We start from the raw sequence: 16,079 nt of genomic DNA, 5'->3' as shown, positions 1-16,079 counted from the left end.
CCCCTCCACAAGTGCGAACATTGGTTACTACTCCTTCGTACATATCTTTAATTACACTAATGTACTTGAGAGAAACACCTTTCTTCATCATTGTCCACCGGTACTCTATCGTATGCCTTCTCCAAATCAATAAAAACCATATGAAAATCTTTGTTCCTCTCTCTATATCTCTCAATAAGTTGTCTAAGAAGATTTATAGCTTCCATGGTTGATCTTTCAGGCATAAAACCAAATTGATTCTCCGATATCATGACAACCTTCCTCAACCTATTCTTCCATTGCATATGTCTACAAAATCAAATGTTGATTTTAGCAACCAAGAAAGACGAGTTAAGTAATGTATATAAGCAATGAATAATATTTTGACTGTTGGATATGTGGTAGGATATGTTGTCATTTCATGAGAATACATCTGTCTTTTCTTAGTGATTGTCTGCTATCATGTTTGTGCCTTCCACAGTTTTCACTAGATTCTCCTTTTCCTTTAACCCTCATTTTAAGTATGCTTGTGTTAGTTATGGTTAAAGCAAAAAATATGGGAATCAGATGCAATAAGGGAATCAAGTGTCGTGTTCTCAAATGGCACCAAGGATCAACCACTCGGCTCAGTGTCCATATTAATGAACACTTGATACCACCACTAGAATAAAGGAGAAGGGAAAGAAAACAATCAAACTTCCAAGCACCAAGTGGAGAAGAAAAGGATTCAAGATTTGTTTTTTTTTTTCAGTCAGAATATGATAATACATGAGACTAAAAGCCCATTCAGACAAACCGTTAAAGGGAAACAAAAAAAAAAGACGAGAGAGAGAGAGGCCCTTCCAATGGAAGGTGGCTAGTGGAATAAACAACCCTCTCTTTCTCTCTCTACCTCTCTCTATGATCTGTCTTTCTCTCACCAACTAGCAAATGAGACAAAATGGAGCTACTAATTAAGCATTTGGTGATTGCTTTGGCTTGGTGGGTGTTTCTGGCATTGAGAGGACAAAGGAGTTGTCATATGAGGACAGCTTTGCTGCATTTGCCTTCTCTATATCCACATCATTCTCCTCAATCTGGCCCACTTCTTCACCATCCTTTGCAGGGATTGACAATGCTGCTGGTGTGTTCTCTGCTGCTTTGGCTGCCTTGGTGTCTTTGTATTTGCCCCACAAGACAGAGTATAGGCCTGCAACAATCAATATGGCTCCAAGAATACTGAAACCATAAAAACAGTGTTAGAAAGACTGGCTGCAAGCCTGAGCTTAATTTAATTAACTTGAGGATATTTAGATAACTACTTATAATGAGATCATTTGGTTGAGAATGGTAGCAGATACTAATGCAAAAGGGTTGACAATTTAAGTTGTAAACTATAATTGATACAAAGATAAGACATTATATGGCATGTTTAGAAAGGTTTTGAGAAAAACAGAACAGAGAGATGCACTTGAACAATAAGAAATTAGATAATTGAATCTTGATATTAAAAAATTTATAAGTTGGTAAGGTTTGTTTCAAGGGTTAAAAAAGATTTGGTGTTAATAACACAGAAAACATATTTTGGAATATGGAATAAGGAATTTTGATGTATGAGGATTTTGCTTGAAAAAGTTACATGCGTGACAGGGTCATGTCCCAATAAATATTATTCAAGAAACCATTCGTGCGTACACACACACACACATAGAGAGTTGAAGTGTCATATTGGAATATATATGGAATTACCCTCCAAGATAAATGACTTCTTGTAAGATGAAAGTTCCCATGATAGCAACAACGATCATCATAAGAGGGCTGAATGCAGTTGCAAAAACTGGGCCCTTTTTCTCCATAACTAGTCCTTGAACATAATATGCCACTCCAGAAGCAATTATCCCAGCGTAGGCTGCAGCCAAGAGGTTCATGTCCCAGCCAATGTGCCAGACTGATGGGGAGTGTTCCACCACAAGGGTGACTGCAATGGACTGGAGAGTACCCATAAAGCATATCAAGGTTGTAAGAGAGAGCTGAGCAGTGTATCTCTTCATTGCTATTGACTGCCACCCACAACAAAATAAAAGAAAGAAAATAAATTATTTATATGAATCAGTTCTCCAAAGTTCTGCATATCTCACAAAAGAATCATGACATGTCCTTGATTATTGGTTTTGCTTTACTTGGTATTATGAAAATGAGAAATATGGGTGTGACAGGATTTTTATCCTTTTGGTGCATATGACGAGAGATAAAAAGTTTATCTTTTGCCCTTTTTACCTGTACTATGAAGAAGGCTGCCCAAGCTAAACAAGCAATGATGAGAAAAATTGAACCCTTGACCCAATCCTTGTCTGTTGATCCTGCTGTGGTGGTGGCTGTGCCTGTGGTATTAGGATGGGCATGCTTATTCCACACCATCTCAAGAACTGGCCCTTTGTACAGAGTCATAAGCATAGCCCCTGCTACTGTCAGCAATGTTCCTACTATCTTTGCTTGGCTCCTGAGCTTTTTCAGGTGAATTTTCTCCATTCTAATAACACCAATTAAATGAAACTATTATTTTCTCACTTTAAACACACACACACACACACACACACACACACTAGATGAATACGTTACCTGCAGAGGACAGCCATGATAAAAGTAAGTGCAGGTAGAATATTGCTCATGGCACATGAAAAAGTTGGAGAAGTGAACTTCAGTCCAGCATAATAAAAGTTCTGATCAATGACAGGCCTGCCAAAGCCCATGAAAAGTATATTGTTAGATTGGCCTGCAAATTTTCATGGCATGATGCACACACAAACTATAAAAACTAGTCTTTTTGAGCTCACCCCAGTGCGCCTAACAGAAATATCAGTAAGAAAGTTGAGAATGTCATCTTTGGCCTGACTTTCCTGCACGAACATGCAAAACAATCTGTTCGATGAGCTAACGTCAAATTTTTGATCGTTCGATTCGAAAATCATTTACCACTTTACTCAACATGGTGTATTACCTTTCTACAAATATGGCAAAGGGAGCCATAACAGCAGTAGCAAAAGCATGGCGGTACACCACTAGAACATAGTGGCTCATTCCCCTGTTTAGGGACACCTTGGTGATGATGTTCATCCCAGCATAGCCAAACTGAAGGGAGATCATTGCAACGTAGGGCTTGCTGCTGTGCAGTGTGCTTAACCAACTTCTTCTGCCTTCCATTTTGTGTTGTAAGGGTAGATGCTCACAAACAAACACTCACAGAGGGCCTCAAGGAGCACTAGGGAAGGATTTCACAAGTGCCTCTTGAGGAGCAATATGGTGCACCAACAGGTATTTATATTGCACCCCAAGGCCATGAATACTCAGAGATGGATTTATCCAAATGGGGTGGGACCCCCTTAGAGTGCGAGCACATCTGACGTGGCACCAATAAGAGGTGCTCTTGGTGGGCATGTGGGACCTTGTGGTGGGCCCTCTACATGTGAGGTTATAGTGGAGTGTGATTTGATAACCATTATGTGTGCTTGGGTGACGCTGGCATAGGGCCCACTAGTTGGAGTATGGTGCGGTGTGGTGTGCATGCATGGAGTAGGCACAATTAAGCATCCTCCTACGTCACAAAGATACGGTACTACTGACAGGTGACACGATTTTAAATCATAAGTTCGGATTTTTTTTTTTTTTGGAAAATAGGACACGAGAAAATTTGTTTTAATCTTTTTATCAATGAATAAATAGTTTTAGGTATTTAATATTCAAGAATTTCATTTCTATTGAAATACTATTAAGAAGTGCTAAAAGTTATGAACAAATATTAAAATAATACACATACGATGTCAGTGTTCGTGCCGTCCGGTTGTGTCACCAGGGACACGCAATGAAACTAGCGTGTGCCTGTGGCAGTGATTCCTCATGTCGCTATGGTTCTGGTTCTGGTTATGGTCTATGTCATGGCATCTGAGCCAGCAGGGATTCAAATTAGAGAAGGAATTGTTTGGTCTGTTGCCATTTCAAATGAAAACGAGGGGCATTCCAACCATTTGGAATGAAAAGTTGAGCACACTTTGATCATTAGACACTAAAAAAATTGACTAGATCCTACAAAACAAACACTTGCACATGTTGGCAAGTGTGCCGTAACTAATTTTTTTTCCTTTAAAACTGGAAGTGGTGTATCTAACTTCAGCTAAAACAGAAACGTTTCCCTCATACAGCAACATCTATCTTTACATAATAAGAAATTGGCCAAACCACCTCCTACTAGGAAGTTATGTTTTGCTAAATATATAAAATACATGTTTTTTGGTATAAACTCGAGTCACACACACACACACACACACATATATATATATATATATATATATATATATATATATATATATATATATATATATATATAGAGAGAGAGAGAGAGAGAGAGAGAGAGAGAGAGAGAGAGAGAGAGAGAGAGAGTACGGGTAGCTGCTTAATCTGATGCGTGCCTACCGCTAGCATACTGAGCTTCTGAGGTTTTTATATTCAATGTTTTTCTAAAATCTAACTGTATAAATGCATTCTACATGCTTGATTTTATAAGAATGAACTCTTGAATCGGCCAATTCTGACACATGAGTAGATTTTTATAAAGTTTGAAAATCGACAGTCTAAAGTTTTAAAAAATATGTCAAATACATCTGCGAAAAACACCCCAAAGACCCCCATCCGCTCATGGTAGGAACCTAATCTTGTTAGGCACTTGCTCCTCATTCTCTCTCTCAATCTGTGTGTGTGTGAGAGAGAGAGATGTTCTGGCCAGTTTTCAGTCATAAGGATTATAGCCTTTGGTGTGGATACGTAAATCATGAATTTGGCATTAACGAGTGGAATTCACAATTCATGCGCTTGCAAGTCGATATGACTGTATAGACGGATTTGCCATGGAATTCATTTGACATAAGTATGGTTTAGATTCTTTAGAATAATAAATGTAAATAGTAAAATATTTTAACTAATAAAGAAGTGGATGTTAAGATTGTATCCAAGTGCAACTATAACAAATGACATTTTGCATCTAAATTGCTAGATATGGAGCACCATTTGCTGTGCCTTGTTAAGAATAACCAGAGTAGCCCTTGCACCAAATATGGTCACAAGTCATTATATCGGCAACTTATCGTTTGCCGGCAAAATCGGCGATATATCGGCGACACTGTTACACTAACACCAAAGATGGCACACAGTATCAAATGATAAAAAATACAGCTTAAGCATAAAGAATCAGCAGTACTGGACTACTTGGTGTCTCAACACCAGATGCTGATTTTGAACATGTATTAGCAAGATGCCTTTTGAGTTTGAGCTTTGACATCCAAACAAACTGTATCATATGAGACGGGTGCTAAATCGATTCAAGGATGCGAGTAGTCAAAATGACCAAAATGCCCTCGGGGGCCGTGAGAGGGTTGGTGCTGGTACGATTCCCTTTGGTGGTGTAAGCCCCCCACAGTTGAGGAATTTGGGATGTGTGTGTAAGGGTGGTGGCGAGGGTCGGCTGGATTCGGGGCGGTCATATTCCCGGCTGCTTTGAAAGACAACCTCGTGTGCTGGTAGCTCGCTTTGGTGCTGTTGGTGGTGGGGGGATTCTTTGTCCTTGATTCCCCCATTCAGGGGTATTTTGGTAACCTAACGATGATACTGTTGGGGAATGACCAGCATTCGCTTTTGTTTACAAAATCGCCCCTGCAGTTTTGGTTAAGGACAGGGCGAGAATCTTTTCAGGTGAGAAAGTTAAAAATAAAATAAAAAAAAAGGAAGATGCCATTATATATAAAAATAAAAATAAAAATACACGTAATTGTAGAGAAAATTTTCAAGCATAAAAATTATTTTTATAGTTAGTGATAATTTGAATACTCTTTTTTTTTTTTTTTAAATACATCAGCCTTTGAAAATATAGCAATAAAATCATAAATTTTCAAAAATGCCACCTATTTTTGTGGCGTAAGGTTGTGGTTGAGATTCTCAGGCTTTGGGATCGACTAAAAAACAAACCCTCACATTTGACCAAGATTTTGTGATGAGAATGAGATAGGTGGATGCTTAGGTCACAATATGAGGGATCTCGGGTTCAAATCTCGCTGAAGTTATCTTCGGCCGAGTTTGTCTAAGCACCACCATTTTTTCCTATGCATTTTTCTTTAATTACATATGGAAACAGGTGTACTCCCCGCCCCGGTAGGCAGGGGCGCCTCAGAGCCTCCATCAGCTAATGTGCGGTCGGTGATGGAGGCTTTTCTCTTGGATTACTTTTAAAAAAATAATCCTTGCAGGTATTGTTTTTTTTTAAGTGCACATATCAGACTGAAAGTGCCGCTGAGGGTATTTTCGTCGTTATAAATTTTGATGAGGGTCTTTTCTCACTCAGACCAGGTTTTCGTGCACCTGGCAAAAATGACAATGAGCTGACCATCTGACAATACCCAAACTACCCTTCTACACTCAAAAGCCACATCGTCACCCAAAAATTACGTCATCCTCGCACCAAAATATCCATTATATTCCTTAGTGCTCCAAGTCAGACCCGAGACTCTATTTTATACTGGGTCGGGTCAAGATGCTAAACACCTTAGTTCCCGTAATCACAATCAGGTGAGCACAGATCCACTAATGGGAGTAATCATCTTCTTATGTAATTGCCACTATTGCGGGAAAACGAGACGAGCAGCTTGCCATTCGGCTTGACTCTGAAATTGAGCTCGGCGAGATGAGCTACCAGCCAGCTCATTTAGGTAAACGAGCTAAGCACCAACCTGGCAAGCTCGGCTCATATAGGGTCATTTTCATATAGGGTCATTTTACATATTATATACTTATATATTATATATTTTGTACATATTATATGTGTTTTATATATTTTTTATATATATTATATGTATTTCATATATTATATATTATCAAGTTTTAAAAAAAAAATGAGCCAGATCGTAATGAGCTGAGCCTGAACAGCGCAAGCTCGGCTCATTTACCAGCCCTAATTGCCACTAGGGGTGGCAATCGGGTTGGGTTGGCAGGTTGACCCGGCGGGTTGGCAGGTCAGCATACCTCAACCCGAACCCGACCCGTTTATTAAACGGGTCGGCTGTGGCAAACATGAACCTGACCCGTTTATTAAACTGCTAACCTGACACGACCCGCCAACCCGTTTAATAAATGGGTTGGGTCAGGTAAACGGGTTGGTGGGTTGACCCGCCCGCCTAACCCGTTTATTAAACGGGTCAGCCGGGTTGGCGGATTGGCATACCCCTAACACGAACCCGACCCGTTTAATAAATGGGTTAGGCGGGTTGACCCATTTATTAAACGGGTTAGTTTAAGCCCAACCCGAACCCGCCTAAGAGGCGGGTTGGCGGGTGGTGTCAGGTTTTGCCACCCCTAATTGCCACTTTGAGAAGTGAAAGTGTGCCTCCATGAGAAACTGTTTTCGAAATGGGAAACGTTCCATTTCTGAAATGCATGGGAAATGCCAAATAATTTATGGGAAACACGTTTTCCATTTTGTGAGAAACGTATTTCCTAAAGAAACACATCTCTCGAGTGTTTCCCTTTTGTGGAATACATGCTATTTATATTTGAAAAGTTTGTTGTTCTTATTAAACTTTTTTCTGTTTCACGTCAAAAATCTAGTTTCTCTGTTTTGTTTCTCAAGACGTTTCTTGTTTCTGTTTCCCTTTGTGGCAACCTTGATATGAACTCATAAGTTTTTTTACTTTTTTAGTTTAGTGGCACGGAGTCTGGCAGCAGGTAGATCATACATAAAACCTCTAAAGAGAAAAACTCCGTGACCTAATGCCAGGCATCGATTTATGCAGAGAATATGACACCCGCAAGATTCGAACCTCAAACTGCCTGTATGACTGTCTCAGCCAACCCCCTCAGGGCTAAGTGATTTATAATTGAAATTCATTTTTTCTGACTGGTTATTTTCTCTCCCATGACCATGCAGTTCACTTGCAAAAGGTCTTACTCAGTTTCTTCTTTAGCAGGTGTCTTGTAAAGGAGTAAAGGTGATACCAAAGGGGGACTCCTGCTGTCTGTCTCTGGTAGGAGCAGTGAGTGCACGTCACCTTGTGTTGGGACATTGCAAGTTCAAATCTCAATGGTATGATTGTATAACTGGTGGGGGTCTGCCTAACCCCAGCTTGCCTATCAAAAAAAAAAAAGTGTGATGTTTTTTAGTTATTTTTAGGGCTTGTTTGGAATCTTGCGCTGGGATGGGCATTTATGTATTTGGTGTTCTCAAGGCAAAATCTTGGTCAAACGCCCATGGTGGTTCCGTTTGGAATCAGGGGGCTAGGATGGGTGTTTACGCATTTGGGATGGGAAGTGAAGCCCTTTATCCTTCGTATTTTACAGTAACGGATGGATTTAGTAGTTGGCAAAGCAGCTACCAGTTTCTCAAATGCATAAACGCCCATCCCGGCTATTGATCCCAAACAGGCCCTTAAGAATGAGATCCGTGTTAACTTTCTAAAAGAGGATGATCACTTTAAAAGTTTGATCCAATTACCGAATTAATGTTCAAATTAGGTACGAGATCGCGATAATGGCAGCCCCCATGTGCCAGCAGGATTTGATCCTGAGCCTTCAGCTTGACACAAGACCCCATTGACAACATGGATAACCACAACGGTGGTAGTGTCCTCGACCAAAGATGTCTTAAGAGTACAAGTCAGTCTATAACCCCAAATAATATGCAATAGTGAAAAATAAACCAAATGAAAATGAGAAGCAATGTGGAAAGCCAATGGAAAACAAAATGAGAAACGTTTGAAAAGCAAACAAGTGAATGAAACGCATGCTTCCCGTGATACATTAATCTCTCTTTTTACTAATGACAGAAACCTGGTTCCTCCCTCACTTTTAAGCCTTAATTCATAGGACCTATGTTCCACACCTAGATCCACTTGACCAAGTCTTTTGGCTGCCAATGACTTACCGCTGACCAAAGCCCTTGCGGGTGAGCCCTCACCGGGTACTAGTTTCCGGACTTTGACCAAGCTCAATGCACTCAGTGCCCCAAGTACAGAGCCAAGACTTTACTAACATGCTAGTCAAAGTCACCTTATGACCCATTCAAGCCCGTAAAGAGTGACCAGGTCACCCTAGGGAAATTGCCCTATGTTGACAGGTTGATCAATTTGACTATAGGGACCCTTCTTCTTGACCTTGGCAACCAAGTCTAGGACCAGTCCACTTTACAACTCGGACCAAGTTGAGCCATGGGCTGATAAAAAACCAAAGAATTGGAGCCCCAAATTGGATTAACTATTTATCTTTCCTAAAGGAGTTGGCTAACATCATCCCCTTTTGTCGGCCATCTATCAATGCAGCCACCATGAAAAATTATCAATAGGTGCCCCCAACGAGTGGCATTCTTATAAATATCATTGTGGTCTGAAAAAATTATATTAGAATCAAATCTAGTCATTGTCATTAGCACTAATCATAGGGATAGAAATCAATTTTTTTTTCAGAATATCGTGAAAAAAACAATATTTTGGTTAACAAAAGAAATGATGATAAAATATCGGGATTTTAACATTGATTTGAATATATCATTACTTTTCTTGTAGAGTCACGAAACATGAACTTTGTTTCATTTTTTTCATATATATATATATATATATATATATATATATTTAAATTTTTGTACGTTTAAAATTTAATATATTTTAAAATTCACCAACGTTTTCATTGAAACAGCAAGAAAAATGAAACCTTCAATAACCTCAGGAGAGTTTCATAGCGGATAAATTGCTGTTTTAAACTTGAGTCACTATGGCAATCATAACTTTTTCATGTATTCACGATAATACCCTAAATGCAAATATGGCTTTCTTGGTCCTAAATACCCCTACTCAAAGGCCTCAAAAAGTGCTATCAGCCAAGGGTACTTTTGTCAATTTTATGGGCCCCACCATGTTGCAATGACCACAAAAGAGGGTTATGCTAATTAAACCGTCAGAAGCGCTCTCAAAAGTTAGGGTTTAGTGAGAACTGAGAACAATTTTCTAGGGCAGTCTTATAGGGTATCTTTCACAATGCAGCTTATCAAGGAACACATGACCGTCCATCATGTGTAGTAGTTCTAGAGATGAAGGGCTCTCAAGGTCTGTCTGGTTATCCTTGTATGCCCACCCACCTATCATATACAAGGGGATGAAGAAAACTCATACAACGTTACAACTTTATCCCATCTGCATGAGTGCCCTCCATCATGAAAATCATTACACATGGACGGTTGTCAGGAAACCGCCAAATAGATCATCATAAAATACCTTTCTTTTTTTTGTTTTTATATTTACACAGAGAAACCACCACCAAGATCAGAGACCTAGCCCCGTTGGCTTTGCCTGCCAAACTTACCGTCGCTGTCCTGGCAATATAAAACTCCGTTGGCATACCCCTTGCCCCCAAAAAGTCACCATGCTTCCGCTTGGGTAAGAGGTGACACCCATGAGATTTGAACCTAGACCATCTGCCTAGCGGCCTAGGTCCTATTTTACTAAGGCAAACCTCTTTGGGGCTAAAAGCCTTTCTTTTAGAAAAAAAAAGACTTTCTTTTCCATTAATGTTTCTCTCCTTAAATCAGTACAGATGGACGGTCGCCAGAAAACCCCCAAATAGTTCATAAAAACCTTTCTTCTTTTTTTATATTTACATGAAGAAACTACCACCAGGATCAAAGACCTAGCCCGCTGGCTTTGCTCCAAAAAGTTACCACGCCTCGGCTCGTGTAAGGGGTGACCCATGAGATTTGAACCTGGACCATCTGCCTACAGACCTAGGTCTCATCCAACTAAGCCAAACCTCTTTGGGGGCTAAAAACCTTTCTTTTTACAAATAAAAAAAAAACTTTCTTTTATATTAATGTTCCTCTCCTTAAATCTAATTGAGGTATTGGTAGTAGTGTCATTGGGTGTGTGTGGGGTCGCACGTGTGAGTGACTGGGAGGTGGAGCACCAATATGGAATGGCAATCTACTCACCTCAAGCATTTCCTTACACTTTTTAAGTATAAAACAAACGGTGTCATCCTGGGGCCCACAGTTTCCCCCATCTGATTTAAGCAACAAACCACAAGAAAAAGGCAAGCTTTTCTTAGGGCAATGATGAGGGTTGAGGTGCTTAGTCACTTATGAAGAAAGGGAGAGAGGTACACGTACATGGTTTGCGTGTTGCCCTAAACCTACAAGAATGCAAGAAGTGTGTCCTACAAAATGGAAGGGGGATACGACACATAGTGGTCGCTAATGGGGGGTGGTGGGCCAGTTAGAAACACGTGTTGAAAGATTTGTGGAACTAAAACCTTTAGGGCAAATGTTCTATTTTCTTGTCTTTTGGTTTCCACTAGATGATGGAGTGAAGATGTGGGTTATTCTTGCTAGTTGGTTGTGTTGCTGTTAAATTGTTAGGCCTAAGGCCAGGGTAGGTAGAAAGAAATAGCTCTATGTCTGTCCGCGTGTTAGCCACAATGATCCAATTAAGATATAATGAAAACTCTCTCTCTCTCTCTCTCTCTCTCTGCGTGGGCTTAAGTCAGAGATAATACTGAGCAAATAAGCAAATAAGAAAATGAGGAGTGCATTCGCTCCACCCAAAAAAAAAAAATCATCTTGGGGGTACTTGTAAGGGTGTCAATGGGTAGGGTTTGACCCGGATCTGACCCGTAATAAACCCTATAGGGTCAGGGTTTGGTAATAAATGATGCCGGATTAGAATCTGGGTCTGACTCGAAGGGTCCAATTAATATATGGAGCCGATTATGGTTTGTAAAATTTCATACCAGACTCGCCGGATCCAAGTCTAACTAAGATTTGAAATTTGTCAATGTAAAAAAGCTAAAAATATATATTATTTTACCGGGTATATGGTTTATGTAATCTTTATAGGATCTGGGTATGATTTCTCTTATGATGGTCATCGGATTAGACCCGAGTCCATACCCAGTACCATCAACTCAAATCAGGCCTGTGTCTGGTTCCACCCGGGTCCAAACCAAACTCGGCCCATTGACACCCCTAGGTACTTTTCATGCACGAGAGCATTATCCACATGAACCGCAAATATGCAGTACTGCCATAGTAAGTTGCATGATGAAATAATCCATGCATATGGGGATATGACACAAATACTAAAAACGCATTGCAAATGCTAGACATGATTCAATTGCCCTTTTTCTTCTGCCAAGTTTGCAACCCTCGACCAACGGAGGCTCCGCTTGTTTGGTAGGAACTGTTAGTGCACGTCACCTTGTGCTGGGACGTTGTAAGTTCAAATCCCAATGGTACGAATGTATAACTGGTGGGGGTCTGCGTAACCCCAGGTTGTCTATAAAAAAAACAGTTTGCAAGTCTCTCTCTCTCTCTAAAATTATTGGTCTTCGTGGTTTTGGATGGTCTAAAAGTGTTGCTCTAAAAATATCAAAAGATGTAGTGAAGCTCTCCTTTCTAATTCTCAATCCTAGCCGTCCAATAATGTAGCATTAGTTATTTGGCACTTCTCGTACAGTCCTTGTAGTTTATGAGTGGCAATGAACCAGGCATAATTGAGGCTAAAAGAAACACAACTTCCATAAACATATTAGAATATCTAATTTAGTTATTGACAAAGGACAAATGGGACCTTAACTACAATCATGGAATTAAAGGTTATTAGTTTTTTCCCTTCAATGTAATAGGTACCCATTTGAGGCCTCAAAGGGGTTTGGCTAGTGGGATGGGGCCTAGGCCGCTAGGAAGACAGTCTAGGTTCAAAGCCCATGGGCGCGTCAACCCTTATGCAAGGCGAAGTGTGGTGACTCCCTGGGGGCAAGGGGCAAGCTCACAGTGTTTTACGCTGCCAGGACAGTGATCTTAAGTACATCAGGCAGAGACAGCTAGGTGTCTGATCCAAGGGGTGGTTTTCTTGTGTAAATATCAGAAAAGGGTACCTATTTGAGTTTAGAGAGCACAAGAAAACACTCAAACTTGGAAATTCCATGTGATTTTTTAAGAGATCCCGGCCAAACTCTTCATAACATGTACCAGTTTTTAGATTATAGTGAAGGGTTAATTAGTTCTACAACCCATTGTACCTACAATCAACTTAGCAAAGCTCATTTTTTCTATTCTTTTGGTAAATCTTACATACCAACATACTCCATTTAGTACAAATTGATTTTGGATTGCCAGCATCCAATGTGTATAGGTCCCAGCAATGCAAAAATCGACAGTTGTATCCGCCGAATTTTTCACTCATAAAAACAAAATTTTCAATTAAAAAAACATTTAAAGGTTGATTCCCACTAAATCAACCACGCACACATCTATAAGGTTAGATTGAGTGAAAACAACTTGCAACATGAGATCCCAACTAAGATTGTAGGAACAATCTATAGTAGCAAATATATAGCTTATAATCTCTTCTTTTAATACAAGAAATAATCTATCTATGAAGTTTGTCTTAGAGCCACTTAAGATTGGCAACTTGATGTCGATGGCATCTCTTTATTTCCACTTCTATTCTTTGTACCCCATAAAAATGACATCATAACTTGGGGCTCCAACTCTTCGCCAGCATAATGTTCAGTCTTCTCAGAATGAGAAACTATAATAGAAGAAAAGGCCAACCGCCCTTCTTACCTAGGCTTATAGATTCTATGATATGTTAAATTCCCTCCATTATTTGATGACTGTCTTTAGATGGTAAAGAGTGCAATCTTGTTGGTCAAAGATTCACTTTCTCCACCTCCGGAAAGGTTCTTTTACTGCCAATCGTGTATGCCCTTTTTCCTTCATAATTGTCCAGTCAAGTATGAGCTCTGATGTTATTGGCCTTTCTTTAACATGAAGGGGAGCAAATTCACTATAAGAACAGGCTGTAAGTTATCTCTTGCATCTCACTTCTTCATTAGAGAAGTGCTGTCACAACTGATAAGATTTTGTTTAGCTTGATGTTTCGTTAAGCAACGTAAGTGCACCGATCGTTTTGGTTGTTAGCGTGCTCCAAGAGAGATGAATTGTGATATCATATCGCATTAGGGTAGGAAACACCAAGTGAAATGCCAGTTAAAAAAAAGGGCATGAATCAAAAGTTAGTCAAATCCATCAACTCTAACCACTTGAACAATCTCTGCTTTCCCTCCATCTTTGAACAACTGGGATTCACTAATGCATACGGATACCTTTTTCAATATACTTTACATAGCTTTCTCTTTTTAGAAGGATGGGTATGCGAACCATAGCTTGTCTGAGCCTAGATCAGCCAATATTGGTACACTTTATTTTATTAGAGGAATGCAGATTAGGGGAATCTCCTTTATATATATATATATATATATATATATATATATATATATATATATATATAGAGAGAGAGAGAGAGAGAGCGAAGCAGGTTATATGTTCCCCCCCGAACAGGGCAGTTAGCTACATCTCATGATCGGGGGTCCCAAAGAGCACCATGTAAGCATGTGCGTCTCGTATCCCCATGTTTGTCAGCATTAATTAGCGTTGGAGTTTGATAAGATTGCAAAGACTTAAGTACCCTCTCCTCCATTCGTGCAAAAAAAATGACGGTTCTTGAAAAGGAGTGATTGTAAAGACTTAAGTGCCCCAAAGATGATTATTTAAGACCCAGTCTCTGCACTGCAGGATTATCCGAGAAATAAATCTCCCCTGGAGGAGGCCATGAACATCAACCCTCTCACTCTCTCTCTCCTTTCTATTTCTGCTTCTGTGCACATCCATTAGAAGATCATACATTGCTCCATCAAGCACCGACTGACCTATACATTGACTCTTGTGAAGCCTGATTCAGAGTTTTTACCCTTACAGGAGGAGGGTTTGGGAGCTCCTCCCAACGTGGGTATCATCATTCAACTAAATGAGTTGTAGATCCTGATTCAGAGTTTTTACCCTTACAAGAGAGGGGTAAAACCTCATCTCACTCTCTCTCCCTTCTCTCTCTACTTCTGTGCACATCCAACAAACGATCCAACATTTCTCCATCAAACACCGACTGATCTGCAAACTAACTGTAGCATCGTTTAACTTGATGAGTTGTGGACCCTGATTTAGAGTTTTTGCCCTTACAGGAGGGGGGTTTGGGGGCTCCTCCCAGCGTGGGTAGCATCATTCAACTTGAAGAGTTGTGAAGTCTGATTCAAAGTTTTTATCCATTCATATTTTAAGGCATTAGATCTCATTTTTGAACATCCACGCATGTGCAGTTTGTTTTCATCATATTCAGTTGCTTTCTAGATTATACTTTGAATTCTTGTGTATTTTAGATCTATCGATTTGTATATAACCAGAGCTCATTTTAACTTGAATTTTTTACTGCAACTTCATGCATATGTCTTCATGCTCTCCACCAAAAATCAGATCATTCTGAGTTTGTTTGACCCACTTTAAAAATCGAGATTCAAAACCTGTTATTTTGCACCATCAGGATTTTAGCAGAATCAGGACCAACTTGCGGAAGTGATTTCTCCCTAACCATAGATGATTTTTCCGATCCGTAAAAAGGGTTGTTTTCTAAATTGAATCTAGTTTGTTCATACCAAATTCCAGCGATTTCTATGGTGTTTTCGTACCAGTTTTGGGTCAAAAACCATAACCCTGTCACCCCTGTGTCATTTTAACGGCTCAGATTTTGATCCATTTTGTTTGAATTTTATTTTCCTAATGGAAGATCATTTTTCAATTCTGTAAAACGGGTTCTCTTCGTTTATGTGTCTAGTTCATCCCTGTAAATTTTCAGAATTTTTCATGGTCAATTACTATTTTATTTTGATTAAATACCAGAACCTTGTATTCAGATTTTATAAATGTTCTGATTTTAGCCCCCATATCATGACTGTTGTAGCACTTCTTCAACAAATCGTTATTTGATTGGCAATATTCTTCAACAAATTATTGTTATGATTTTTTTGAGTCTCTAATGAGTCTCTACTATGATTTGTAGTATTTTTGGGTCTCCAACGAGCCTCACAATGATTTATAGTGTTGTTCGATCTTTTAACTATGATTTATAGTGCTTTGGGGTCTTCAACGAGCCCCACAACGATTTGTAGTGTTTTTCGGTCTTTTAACTATGATTTATAGTGTTTTCGGGTCT

The 16,079-nt window shown here is 39.6% G+C and overlaps 1 protein-coding gene across 1 annotated transcript; it reads right to left on the bottom strand.

The window, feature by feature from the left end:
• Nucleotides 1-713: 713 nt before the first annotated feature.
• Nucleotides 714-3,227, bottom strand: LOC149814184 (WAT1-related protein At5g07050-like). Its single transcript, XM_089989300.1, has 6 exons — nt 2,957-3,227; nt 2,793-2,855; nt 2,578-2,694; nt 2,236-2,488; nt 1,708-2,018; nt 714-1,197 (listed from the first exon to the last, which is right to left on the bottom strand). The coding sequence occupies exons 1-6, from the start codon at nt 3,157-3,159 to the stop codon at nt 933-935; spliced, it is 1,212 nt and encodes a 403-aa protein (XP_089845426.1). The 5' UTR covers nt 3,160-3,227; the 3' UTR covers nt 714-932.
• Between the last annotated feature and the right edge of the window lie 12,852 nt (nt 3,228-16,079).

The sequence above is a fragment of the Nuphar pumila genome, chromosome 15 (assembly GCF_984573655.1).
Source record: "Nuphar pumila chromosome 15, dmNupPumi1.hap1.1, whole genome shotgun sequence".
NCBI classification, from domain to species: Eukaryota; Viridiplantae; Streptophyta; class Magnoliopsida; order Nymphaeales; family Nymphaeaceae; genus Nuphar; species Nuphar pumila.
The sequence above is the reverse complement of the archived record's forward strand: the minus strand, read 5'-3'. Positions and strand labels throughout refer to the sequence as shown.